Source organism: Protopterus annectens, chromosome 11.part0, assembly GCF_019279795.1.
Source record: "Protopterus annectens isolate FY-2018-M chromosome 11.part0, PAN1.0, whole genome shotgun sequence".
NCBI classification, from domain to species: Eukaryota; Metazoa; Chordata; order Ceratodontiformes; family Protopteridae; genus Protopterus; species Protopterus annectens.
The window spans coordinates 380,386,930-380,401,669 of record NC_056745.1 but is presented as its reverse complement, the minus strand read 5'-3'; the positions used below and the strand labels follow the sequence as shown (position 1 = coordinate 380,401,669).

The window sequence follows — 14,740 nt, the reverse complement described above, 5'->3', positions numbered from 1 at the left end:
ACAGTTGCTTTAGTTAGCCAAGGGGTGGATTTGGTTTTGATTCTTTTAGTTCTGGGGTAAGCAAAGCTATCTAGTAGGTTATTGAATGTACTACTGAAGTATGCAACAGCGTCATCAAGAGGGAGGGTTTTTATAGGGTTCCAGTTCATATGTTTTAGTGAGTCAGAGAAAGCTAGAGGGTTGAAGTTTTTTAGGGTACCAGTTGTGATGTAGTTGTGGTGAAGATGGAGGGAGGATGGTGAGCAATGAGCAAAGGCAGGGAGATGGGTAGGGTGCCATTGTCAGAAATGGAATTGGGGTGAGAAACTAATATCCAGTCCAGAATACTATTGGAGTTGTTATCTTTATTAAATCTGGTAGGAGAGGTAATTACTTGGGAGTAGTTGTATAGGCTTATACTCTGAGGTGATATTAGTTATTGAATTGAAGTCCAGTTTATATTTACATCACCTAGAGAGTATAGTTTCATTTCTTATATTGGATGAGAGCGAACCAAGAGAGGATATCTTCAAGAATGGGGATGTTATTTCTTGGTGGAATATAAAGGGCAGCTATACTATACATATGTTTTCATGGTTATTAATTTTTAGGAGGGCCAGGGTTAGTTCAACTGTTGCGAACTGGGGTATAGGCTTGGTAAACGGTGCCACTGTTAGGGAGGAGGAGAAAAGTAGGGCTACTCCACCAACTTTCTTTAGAGTTCTGTCATTTCTTATAACCTTGTAGTTTGGAGGGGTAATTTTGGAATCTTTTATGTGGGGTTTTAGCCATGTTTCGGTGGTAATGGGATAGCCAGGCATGAAGGGTAGGAATCAAATCATGAGATACTTGATGAAGCTTATTAACTACTCATTGTATTAATCCTTTGCACTATCCTGTCAGCCCAAGATGCACGAGCATGCAGTCAGAGTATGTTCATTTTTGTCTTCAATCAGACTCAAGACTTATTTGTATTTGTTAAATTGGTAAGCTCAGTGGACACATGTTTCTTTTCAGGAAAGACCCCGTAGTACTGTTGGTTAACTGACTTGTTCTGGTGTACCGAAGATGCATGGCCTTCAAATAACAGGTAGAGGGGGTAGAGACAAACCATTATGGGACGAGATGTGGCAATCTGTTATGTAAATGTGTACCTTACTTATAAGCTTAACAACCTTATGGTATCAATAGCTGTTCCGAGTAGCTTGGTGGAACTACTTCATTAAAAAAAAAAAAAAAAAAAAAAAAAAAAAATCAAAAGAAAATGCATAATTAGGTTTTGTAAAATGGAGATAACCGACTACCATTCTCATTCTTGAAACAAGCATTGCAATCTAATTTTATTCAAATAACATCTTTTAATGACTTACTCAAAGTATGAAAACATAACTTTATCACTATACGTGCAAGAAAATAAGATAAAATGATTACATACTTCACATCCAAGATGGCTGCACACTGATCAACAGTTTAATTGCAGCTTTTCCAGTGTAAAAAAAACAAGAAAGTGAGAGATAAGGGCTAATAAATATGACAGTCTTAGTAAAATTCATTTACCAGCTAGCAAGTATACTGCCTAGATACCAGCAAAGAAGAAAGTAAACATCATGAAAGAAAATAACTAGAAAAGGTAAAGAGAAAACACTGACTGGAAAGAATCCTGCAGCTGTTCAACAAAAAGCAGTTCAAGCTCCAGCTTTGGTACATGAGATGGCTTACAGTAATTTACAGAAAAAAATGTGTTCAGAGCTGATTAAAATAAATGTAATGTTGAAGGAGTATATCAACTCAAATAACAAAAGGCTAGAAAAAAATTGAAGAAACTTTAAATAGCTATTCAGATGAACTTATAAAACTACAACAATCAGAAGTTGAAATGAAGAAAAGGCTGGCTGAGTATGAGACTGCTCGAGAAAAGCTGCTTCAAAAAATGTTAGAGTTAGAGGACAAAGCATGCAGTGAAAACTTGAGATTTTCTTCTCTATCAGAGAAAAATAAAAGCACAAATAAGCAACTGGACTAGTATTTCACAACAGGTTTTGTTAACTGAAAGGGCACATTGTATTTGTGCTGCAAATCTGGTTATGAGAAAGCAGCCAAGACATGTATTAGTAAACATGCAATCATACAAGCAGAAAGAGTTGATCCTGACAAAACTTTGTCAGAAGGGCAAAGTATTAAAAATTGGAGACAGTAGACTGTTTGTGGAAAACGAATATTCACTATACATCAGGCAGAAGAGAAGAAAATTCATCCCAGCAATTAGGGAATGTCAAGAGGAAGGTGTGAGATTCAAGCTGCTATATCCACCTTTCTTCAGAATATTTTTTTCCTGGAGGATCAAAGACATTTTTATGCAGAACACGCTAAGGAGGAAATACAAACGTTTATCCAACAAAAAGTGATCCATTTAATAAAAGGGGACTTTGCTTCTCATTCTACTGATAATCTTGTAGAGAAACTTTGCTAGTAAAACATTTCCAATGTTCCAAAGGAAAATGCTTGAGAGAAAGAAAAAAGCAGGAGTTGACTAGAAGAATTAGGAGTACATTTGACTTGAACCATTGTCTGGGTTTGGGAGATGGAGATAAACAGGAAGAAGACCAGCAACATTGAAATTAATGAATAAATATGAGACTATAAAGCATCAATCACGTGTGTGAACTATGGGATTTACAACAAAAAGTGGCTGAGAAAGACTGGACTTTTGTTGACTTTGTTAAACTTGTAGGGGGACTGAAAGGCATATACTCCACTTCCTGTCATTAATGTTTGGAAGGGAACTAAAAGGAAAAAAAAAGAAGGCAAAAAGAGTAATTGTAACTAAAACAATTTTTGTTCTTAACAGTGTTTGTATAAATTCATGATATAAACTGCATGTTATACAGTAAAGCATTTCAGTGACTGTTGCAAGTGATAAAGATAGTAAAGTAAACAAGTACTTTTTATTTTTTATTGTTATGCAAAAATTACAGTATAAATAGAAGAGAAAGGCTGAACAAAAGCATGTGCAAGTTAAATATGCTGTAATCACAGGCTGATGGGATGGGTTGTAAAAGTGCACTTATTATAATATATGTAGAACTGAGGCTTTTTCTCTTACTTTGGCATAGGTGAATGTCTGAGTTAATGCCATCAAATAAGTCTAATAAAAAGTTCCGCATGTAAGCATGAGTGCTACAAAAATAAGAGAATGATGTGAAAGAATGAAAAGCTTTCCTTTAGCAAATGTTCAGTGTGAGTTGAGAAGTCTGCAGCTGGGGCAGCTGTACATTCTGCTCTTATATGTCTATGGAGACAAGCAGACAACAGGTACAGGCAATAAATATCGAGAGCTCTGGACATTGTTTGCTGAGAGAAATGCAAAATTAAAAGGTACAAGGGCAAGCAGTTTAGTAAAAAGTAAAGTTTGAAATTATTGGAAATGAATAAGAGATAGCAGTTTTCCTGGCACCAAATGCCTCAATGCATTTATTAGAACAGTGTATATTTTAGTTTTATTTAAAGATAACCACTGCACATTTCTTAAGGCTAAATGTTAATGTGTGTTCTGAAAGCATGCAAACTGTTTTTAACATCTGGCAGGGGAATAAAGATAAGACAAGAACATGCATCAATTAGTGTAAGTAAAAGCACAAGCTGTAGTGTGTGCTTTGCCATAAATAACCTTTATTTTAGGTTAGATAATGCCTGTGCATGCAGCTGCTGATCTGGGACAACTGCTCCGATCATGAGGGTTAAACTTCATTATTTGAAGATGTACATAACTTTGCCTGTTTGTTTTAAGTTAATAGGTCGTGGAGTTGTTCTGCGGGTATGTTTATTTTTTTGTTTCAAGGTTTTCATTAAAACAAAAAGTCTTGTAAAAAGTGACATCGCTTGAAATGGAGTTGACAAGAAACAATGATACATACAAAGGATCAACTTCTTAAACAAAATCCCAAAATAGACATTTTAAAAAAGCTGACACATATATATATATATATATATATATATATATATATATATATATATGCATATATCCTCCAAACACAAACACAGGTGCACACTAAACACAGCAGCACTTGGATAACTCCAGATCCCTCTAGCCACCTGCATTCAATATGCAGATGACTCAACTCGCATATGCTCAGACAAGTCCTCAACCTCGCTCCAGACCCTCACCCAGACAGTATTTAATATTGTTGAAACTTGGTTCATGGAACATTGCCTCCTGCTGAACCCCAAAAAAACAAAACTATTGCTCTTTGTTCCTACACAAAAGTCACCACAAATTCACTTCTCAGTAACCTCTAATAATGAAACTAGCATCTCCCCTGGCACTACAACCCATCTCCTGGGAATAACAATAAACAACAAACTTAGCTATGATGACCATATAAATACTACCATAAAGACTGTCAACAAAAAACTAGGCTCCCTTTATAGAATCAAACCCTTCCTTACCCCAATAGCTAGAACCACTATTGCCCAAACCCACCTAATCTCTACCCTATTCTATGCTTCAACCATATATACCAACCTTTCTAAGAACAACCTTAACAAACTATCAACCAGCTATAATAACATAGCCAGGTTTGCCACTGGCTCTCCCTTCAGAACTCACCGCTGTCTCAACCTCAAACAACTGGGATGGTTAGAACTGCAGAACCAACTACTTTGTCAACAACTTGTTATCACACAAAAGATCCTCTACCACCCTAATAATACCCCATTCCTCATATCTAATCTAATAACTCTCTATAAAAATCTTGCAATGTTGTGCTCTGCTAACAAGCTTCTAGTTTCCACTACAAAATCTAACAACAAAGCTGGGGACTCGCTTTTTACCAACACAGTGGGTAAAACCTGGAACAACTTCCAAGTGAACTCTCAACTCTTACTTCCTCACTTCTTTTTAAAAAACACCTAAAAGCATATCTTAAAATACACTGGCTCTGTCCGGGCTCTAACCCGGACTGATACCTCCACTGCCCCCCTTTCTACTCCCTATCCTTCTCTACTCTATTGTTCCTTAATGCTTTACCCTACTGTTCTATGTTCCCTACCTATTAACTCCTAAGGTAACCTAATGAGACTTTTCCTTCTAGTATATTAAAAAATATTAACTCTTTTTACTTTGACTTTCTCTCATATGTTGCTTTTTCTCAAATTTTAATCTCATCTTAGACCTACTGTTAGACTCGGTGCATTTGTATACCCTTATATAATCAAAACAATGTATAACATTCTCTTGTTACTACTGTATATATTCTATGTTTTGTTACTACTTATACAATCGAAACAATGTATACCATTCTCATGGTACTATTGTATATATTCCATATGGTGATACTACCTATGTTTATGCTTGGAGCTTTTCTCCCTGGGCCTCTACTGAAAATGGACATATATCCAGTTAGACTAGCCCGGTCAACAAATGTAAAAATAAAAAATAAATAAATAAAAGATAACACAGTCCACAAAATCCAGCACTCACAAATAAACTTACTGCACAAAGCCCTTTGATCTCCCAAAATAGGGCAAAAGAAAATAGGACAAATACTAAAATAAGTGAGTAAAAGTTTTAACAACAGAACAGAAGTCTTGGCTATAATTCAGCAGCAATGATCTGGCTGTTACACAGACCGGTTTCACCCCCTGGCGTCATCAGTGTGAATACACACAACTGTGATCCAAAAACCCTTATATAGTGATACACCAAATAACATACAAAAATATAAAGATACACAAACATCTAATAAAGTGCTACATATTACTAATGGAAACCCAATGTGGAAACCCACAAACCCAATCGCCCTGCTGGCCAACTCCTTCTCTCCTACTCTCTTGGCAGGAAATGGAACTCTCTCCCTTCTTCTCTTAGAACAACATCTAACACTGAAGCCTTCAAAATCCAACTTTTCTCTTACTTGTCCTCTAAACATAAGTGTACCTGCTTACATCCTACATAAATCTAAATAAATTCCCCTTGAACCCTCTATATCCTTTCTCTTTACTCTACCCTAATACTATTTTTTTTCTTCTTTTTTCTCTCTCGATCACTGCTTGATCAAACTTTAATCTACTCTCAGTTTATGTACTTTCTCTCTCTCTACTCCTCATATGTAAATATTGTAAATAGCATGTAACCTTAGACCTTCTTCTCATACAGTCAAACCTGCTACTTGAAGGAAACTACTAAATCTATTGTATCTACCTTCCTGAATGATGTTTTTTGAAGTATACTGCTAATATTTGCTTTTTTACTAACTGTATCAATGTAATGTAATTACAAATGTATATATTTTATTACTACCTTTTACACTATGTAACTTAGATTGTATTTGCTTTGCTTTTGGAGCTTTTCTCCCTGGGCCTCCACTGAAAATGGGTACGTTCTGGCCCAGTGGACTTCCCTGGTAATCAAACTGGAAATAAAAAATAATAATAATAAATAAAAAAATGAAGTCACAACAAACTACTAAGACATAACATATTCAGCAAATACCTAAGTAGATCAAATCATTTTAAAACAACATATATTATTTATTTTTACCAATGATCATTTAAACCAGGTTTATATAGGGAACCCAAATTTGCTATCCACATTATTTTTTACCTAAGAAGTCATGTTTAGTCAAATCAGACAGACCCTTGCCTCTTACTACATCTATACCAACAAAGAGAAACTGTGCAGACACATTCTCCAACTTATGTTTATAGAGTGCACTTCTTTGACGTTTACAACTTATGTCACTGAAATGTACTGCAATTCTACTTTTAAAAAGCCTAGAGGTCTGCCATACATAGAATGCCTCACATTGACAGGTGGCCATATAGACCACCCATTCCGTCCAACAAGTTATTAAATGTCTGGATTCCTTGAGTCCTGCAGAAGGCTAACACTTGTGCCAGGCACTTCATGAACACCTTAGTGCTGTAGAGAGACTGAAGGGCAAGGCCAAGAATTAATAGTGAAAAGAGGCCACAGAGAAACATAGGTATCTTCCGAAATTGGGTCTTATGGGTATGTGAAGGCAGGCATTCTTGATGTCCAAGGTGGCCATGAACCCCTGAGGCAAAATCAAAGGGAACAGAGTTTGCAATATGAGCATCTAGAAGGTGTACACTTGCAGGAAGATATTTAGGTGGGAGAGGTCCAGGATTGGTCTCCAGGGTCCATCTTTTCTTGGGACTAGAAACAGCCTGGAATAGAAACCTTTTCCCCTTTATGTTTGTGGAACAGGCTGGATGATTCCCTGGGCCATGAGGTTGTCCAAACTGTTTGAAGGCGAGGTAGCTGCTCTTTGGGGGGGGCTGAGGGATACCCCGCCCAGCTGGAGGAGTGATCCATGTCATAAAGTACCCATTTTCTATTATGGCTAAGACCCACCTGTCTGTAGTGATATGTCTCCACACCTGAAGACAGCGAGAGATCCTTAATGATAAAGGGATGGGGTGGCTTCAAGAATGGCAGGTAGTTACAGGCTACCTGCCCTGTCTTGAAACTGAGGCTTCTGTGCTGGTGGTTGTGTAGGCCTGGCAGGAGTGGATTGCTGCCTGGCAGCTTTCCTAGGTCTGGATGCTGAAGGGGAACAGGGTGCTTCTTAATAAAATGGGCTTTGGATGGGTAATTTCTATGAAACTTGGGGATAGGAGAGACAAACAAGTGTTTTACATCTTGTAGCTCCTTCCCCTTTTGTTGCAAAGTCTTAAATAGCTCTGCAACCTTGAAGCCAAACAGAGCTGAGTTGTCTAAAGGGGCATCCAGGAGCTTTGCCCTGATGTCATCAGGTAGTGGCTGAAGTCTTAGCCAGGAATATCTTCTGAGGACAGAAGCTGATGCAGCAGATCTAGCAGAGGCCTCAGCAGCATTACAGCTGCACCTAATGGAATGTCTAGTTTTAGGCCAAGGAGATGAGGCTGGATAGTTGAGCTTTGGCCAGGGAGTCAGGGATGTCAATGTCAGACAACTATTTAGTGACTTTTTCTAAAAGAGCTAGGGCATGTTTGGACATGTGGGTCTGATAACTGATTGCCCTGAAAGCCAGGGTAGAGGATGTATAGACCTTTTTGCCCAAGCATTCCATAACCTTGCTGTCTTTGTCCATAGGGAGGGGGGGAGAAGAAAGGAGTTTATATGCCTTGTCTGTAGAGACAGTGCCTGTGCCAGAGTCAGCTACAGGGCATTTTACTAGGAATTTACCTGTCTCAGGGACTTTGTAAAGCCTATCAGGCCTGCAGGGAGCAGGGGGCTGAGAGTCTGTATTCAAGAAAGCTGCACTGAGACTATCAAGAAATGGTGGCAGAACTGGGGGAATAGCTGAAGGAGCAGGGGAAGTCATCTGGAAGACTTTAAACTACCTTTTCTGTACCTATGTCATCTCAGATGAATCCCATTTAAAGTGCTCCCTCATCTTAGCTATGGTTTCCCCAAAGGTGAGATCTTCTGCTGGAGAATCTGCTTCAGCAGAGATTCTTCCTCTGGGGAGGCATAGCCAAGAAGAGAGGGGAGTTGGGAAACATAGGACAGTGATTCCTCTGTGGAGGACTTGGTGGATTTTTCCTCTTCCACCTGAGAAGAGTCTAAGGCTTGGGGCCTAGGACTCAACACAGGGGGAGGGACTGGTGGAGCTACTGAAGCAGCAGGTCGCAAGGGCATGAATGCATTAAAAAGGCTTTGCAAAAAAGCCTGCAAATCTGGTTGACTTTCCACAGCAGAAGAGGTATGCTTCCTCTTTTTGTTCTCTTCTTTAAGGAAGGCTCAGCAGGCATCTGGACTGGGGTGGGCCGGGGGTCAGACAGCAGTGTGGTATAGTGCAGGGATCCACCTGGTCAGTCGATGCAAGCCTTGGTTCCCCTCGGCATCAGCTGGTAGCTGACATAAAAGCAATTACTAGAAAATGGAAATCAAAGTCTAAACCAACTGTATTTACAGTACTTGAATACTGTAACAGAGATGAAGGAACTGGAAGTGGGAACTAAAGGGTAGGAGCAAACTGCATTGAAAAATGGAAAACATGGGAATAATACATGCAGATTAATGTTTGGGGGGAGAAGTCAGGTTTAATGGAAGGGGCAAACTGATCAATTTATGTAATATTGAACTGTAATATTCAATTGATAATTACACAAAATAATACACGTGATGTATAATGTTTGTAACTGGGAATATGTTAATATGGTTTGTTTTCTTTTATATAAATATATTTTACTCTATGTCTTAAGTGATAATTCAGTAAAGGTGTTCAAAATGATTAACTACTCATGAATAAAAACACAGTAAAGAGAGTAGAATTTTCAAATGTGCAAGAAAAAGTGAAGATATGGTAGAAAATTTTTGATATGATGCACATCAAGTAATTCTGGAGCAGTAGTAACATGAGACTGCAGTCATCATTGTAAGGGAAAACCTCAGAACTGCCTGAAAAATAGCCAGATTATAACATGACTTTGGTGAGTAGAAGCACAGTTTTTATGATACTGTTTGAAGATTGCACTCCAAAGAAATATCATTAGAGCTACTTACAATTTACAGGAAATAATATCTTGTTATCATGAATAGTTCATCCTGTTACTGAAAGCTTACAGTTCCAATGATGAGTACCACCAAAGATGCCAGGATCTTTAGCCAGTTGCAACATATGCAAAGTCAAAACATGTACCACTGAAATGCAAAACCATTAAAATGTTCCTGAGATAATCTTCAATGAAGGGATATTACCACCTGCACAAGGTCTTTGCTGTTACTATCTTTCACTCTTAAAAGCAGGAAAAAAAATCTCCATAGTACATAAACTTACTTGGTATAGAGGTCTTTTAAAGTACCAAGCTGTTTTGTCAAAGTTTCAACTTCTTTCTCTTTTTCTTTGACTTTACTTTTCACTGCTTCAATTCGTGCCTGCCATTTTTTTCCTTCTTCCCACCGCACTACTTCTTCATTCAATGTCTGTAAAAAGTAATCCATTAATTACTACCTTCAAAACTCCAACTATTTTAATCTTAGCTATCATTTTATTTCACTTCTAGATACAAGAATAACATGCCGCACTGTGTCAGATTAACAGTTGTTTTTCAGTGAAGTTTTGGAGTTGGATTAATCGACCCTCCATCACTAGCTACCTCAGATTCCAGGAGCAAGGCAGAACTGTTTTACATTTCAACCATCACCAACTACCTCATTTCCAAGGGGCAAAGCACAACTGCTATGTACAGCTGTTCAATACTAAAAATGTGTAAGAACTTTGTTGAGTTTGAGCGTTTTTCAACTTTTTGACATGCACTTCAAATTGTGAAGGGAAGAAGCTTAGGAATGGCTTCACATTCAGTGGAGAAACATTTGATTTTTATTTAGATCTTCCTGTAAGCATGATTATGTTTGAAATTTAAACTTTCAATCTCTTATTCATATATACCAATTGTACAGTTTAAATGTGTTTGTTATTCAGATGCGTACAGTTATGTAAAAACTTGACTTGTTTTTTTTTCTTTTAGTTTGCTGACTTAACTGTTGCCTATAACTGTTGGTTTGCAGTTTGCATCCTAGGAGCCTGTTGAGTAGCTCACAGAGCAGTAACTTAAGATGTGTAAGTTTTGCATATTTGTTTTTTCAGTGATAATTATTGTATACTTGGAAATACAAGGCATGTTTACTGCCTTGAGTCTTTTTTTTATAAGTGAAACAGCCCCAGTGTTATATTAGCTTGCTTTTTAGCAGTTGATCCTTACCATGCATTAGTCAAAGAGGGAGATGACAATCTGTTGCTTTCTTTTACATTTAATAAAATCAGTCTCATTTTTGGGGATGTGGCCAGCCTAAATGAGGATGGCTGCCTAATCCCTTCCCAGATCCCACTGATTGGAATAAATCTAATTATTTTATTAATTTTAGTACTGAAAAAATTGTTTAGAATGTAGACAAAAGTTTACTTAAAAAAAATTAAAATCTGCTTCTCCTAAGAACAGTGTCATTTTCAAAAGGCTCATAATGCTTATTCATAGGCTCATGTTGATTATTCATGAAGTAGAAGACAATCAATTCACAGTACTATATCAACAGCACAAACTGAAGAGCATTATGCAGCAGGTTTCTGATCTCACAGGTCAAAATGTCCTATAAAATGATGTTATTAACACCGAAAAGTTTTGCATTACTGAGACAAAAGTGCTAAATCATTAAAGCTACTTTTCAATTATTTTTCTTGGTTCATGTTGTTTTGGGTTTTTACTGCTACTGGTTAGCCCTACCTTGGGGATGGGACTTTGACTGTAATATTTTTTTTTTAATTTGCATGTAAGCATTTCTATTAAATATAAGAGGGGAGACAGCTTAACACAGATGTTCGGGCATGAAACAACTGATACAGTGAACAAGAGACAGAAGTTATATGCCAGTTTTATGCACAGTACAGAATCCTCTTTAAATGTTTATGGGTTTACAATAATTATGAGTGATGTGAGCTCAATGCTGAATTAACTGCACAATCTGCAAGCCCTTGAGTCAAAGATAATTTTCCAGTATATTTAGATTTAATTAAGTCATTAAGTAATCTTGAAATGGTAACAATGGTAAACCACAAATTGAAAACTTATAAACAAAAAAGAGTAGACAAAGAACTAAAGCACTTTATTGGATTGAAAAAAAAATAATAAAACCAGGTGGCACAACTAAGCATTTTTGTCTTATATCAAGTAACAAGACTACATCAGAATTAGCTTTTACAAGTTCAGGATGTTTAAATAAGTTTAAATGTCCTTAATCTACCAATAGGATGAGCTGACTGAATAGCTTAGCTTAAAATTTAAAGATGCAGACACCCGTATCTACCAACTTACCCTAACCTTAACACATATGATTAAAACAATTTTAAATACACATTAAAAATGTTTATATATATTATTAAACATAGTATTAAATATAATAGATGCATTTAATTAAAAAAGTATTAAGTATATTAAAAGAAACTGAAGATATAAACAATAAAAAACTGGAGTACAGAACAGACCTAAAAACCTATTGCAAGCACTGTGTGAAATACTGAATTAAATAGTCATAAAATCTGTGTAAACTTTTTCAACAAACAGGATAAAAAAATGATGTCACGTATTCCAGGAAGTACTGAGGCATTGAGCCTCACTTGCCAAGTAAGTTCTTTGTATTCTAATAACAAGTCTAAATCACCTTTCAGTGATTCCACAATAACTCTGTCAATGATAAAAAATATAAAATTCTTGAAATTAGTGCAACTAGTGGTGTGTCTATACAAAGCATTAGTGATCTAACATGTTTTTTTTTATATCATAAAGGTGTTCACAGATGCAGTCTTTCAAGTTCCTGTTAGTCTTCCCTGCAAAGAAACTGTTGCAGGAAATGCAGAAAGCTAAGTAAACTACATTGGAAGTATTGCAATTACATTTCCCTCCACAAGGTATTGTTCTACTGAAGTTAATAACATATATATATGGTCCTTCTTGTACTTACATATTTTACAACATCCACACTCAGACATATGACCTTTGGTGCATTTTGTCTTCTAACTACTGACATCCTTTTCTATCAGACACTTGATGTTTTTGCCTTTACTGTAAACTATCAAGGGGTTTGCCCCAAAAATTTCATTCAATTCTGGTGGAAAATAATGTCAAAGTTTAATCTGACCATACTGACATATTTATTTATATCTACACTAAAAGGAAGTGACAAACTGGGTGTATCTGTTGTGAAAGAAGTTGAGGTATTATTTAAATTTATGTTCATGAATCTGGGGGATGTATCCCTCCCACCTTGTGGAATCTATTTAAAATCAGAGAAAAATTGATGTTATGTAAATTCATCAACTTGTTCTTAAATTTTGTCAAGTAACTCAGTCAGGTAACCTCTATTTAAAAACATACAAATAAGCTGATGAATTTCTTCCACAAAAGGTTGCCTGTTCAGTGACAAGTCTAGATAGTTGCACCATATGTCCCTTAACTGCAGCTTTATTTTGGTGGGCAGAGTAACAACTTTTGAAATGTAGGTAAGATTTTGAAAACATCTCTTTCCTTAACACTGTTATGACAAACTTACCAAGATTGCATTTTTTTACTAATTTAATGTCCAAATAATTAACTTTGTGTAGGCCTAATGAATATGTAAACTTCAAAAAAATCCATTGTGCTCTTCCCACATGTTTAGTGTCTCCATCCACTCATCAATTGTCCTTGTCCACAAAACTAATATGTCGTCCAGAAATCTGTAGTAACCATACACTTTGGGCAAAAAAAAAATCAGGGTTAAAAACTTTTTCATCCTCCCATCTAGCAAATACTATACTGGCATAAATGATGGTGCACGCCGCCCCCACAGCCACATCTGATATTTGATGGAAGAATTCCCCTTCAAATTGAATACAATTATTGCTAAGAACCAATTCAAAAGGGAAATAATGGTATGTACTGCAAGAGGATACAACCCCGAATTATCTGATAAAAAATAAAAAAAAACACTCTACTCCATTGTTATGAGGTATAATAGAAAAAAGATCCACTACATCAAATGTAATGAAAATAATGTTCGCATCGAATACAAGATCATTAAGTAGTTCCAAAAGATGCCAAGAATCCTTTAAAATATGAACCTTAGTCTTAAGTACATCCTTACATTTGTAATCAATGTATTTGGCTAGGAATTCCATCTTGGATCCAATTGCTGACAAGATTGGTATGAGTGGTGGATCACTAAAAGATTTCTGAATTTTTGGGATACCAAATAGTGAAGCAATTTCAGGCTCGGTTGTATTGAGATATTCCCACTGAAACTGGTCCAATTCACCCTGCAACACCATATCCAGTAAGAAAAAAATCAAACTTTGCAAAAAAAATATTAATCTCATTGACAGACATGTTTGTAGGTGTTTTCATTTCACAGCAATTGTAGCAATTTTAATGAACAGCTCACAGTATCCATTATAACAAACCACCCACCCTTGTTTGGTTTAATAATCCTGATCCTTTTGTCCTGCATTAATAATTTTAGACTCATTCTTTCATCATGGCTTAAAATGTCTACAAACCCTCCTCTTTGTTTAAAAACTGTCTAAAATAGTTTTCACATGTCTTTTCAAAAAACAGGAAATGGCAGACATAAAAGTTTTCCGATATTTTACAAGACTCAATTTTTTTCTGTATGAAGCATCTTGTTTTACGTTTTTAAGTTGTGCTATCAGATATGCTGATATACTTATCAGAAGTAACTCTGAGTAGCAAGTCACAAGTGAAATCAGCTGTTTATGGAAGTGGGCGCTATAGCATCAGCAAAGCTGAGGTGGATTATCAAAATAAAATATTTATTCAAAAATTCATCTTATCACTGTATATTACTGGTCATGAGCAAGAGGGATGCTTTGAGCTTGTCAAACCAATAGAATAGTTTGTGTTTTCTTCACCCTTACTAGTGATGCTCTAGCATGAGTGATGAATTATGGCTTCAATTTAAATGAGTAGCTGCACCAAGAGTACATAGAAGATTAATTTATTTATTACAGACGATACATGCATATGATCAGGTTAATTATTTCTATGCCTTTTTTCTTTTTGTGGATTATATACTAAACAGCAAATTCGATTCTCAGCTGGACTGCCTTCTGTGTGGAGTCTGCATGCCTCCCTGCTGTCGAGGAGTGAATTTTAAAGACTTGCAGGTAGGTGGGTGAGACTTCTGTGAAGGTTGGGTATCGGGCTGGCAACTCGACACCATAAAAACTCCACTACCAATCAATCTATGGATCAGTGATCCACT

General features: G+C 36.5%; 1 protein-coding gene across 1 annotated transcript in view; it reads right to left on the bottom strand.

Annotated features, from left to right (window-relative positions):
• The window catches only part of CEP290 (centrosomal protein 290), a 3,346,332-nt gene that overhangs the window by 524,885 nt on the left and 2,806,707 nt on the right, over positions 1–14,740 (bottom strand). The window contains exon 41 of the mRNA XM_044087863.1: positions 9,765–9,910. Coding sequence (XP_043943798.1) covers positions 9,765–9,910 — 146 coding nt within the window. The remainder of the gene's footprint in view (positions 1–9,764; positions 9,911–14,740) is intronic.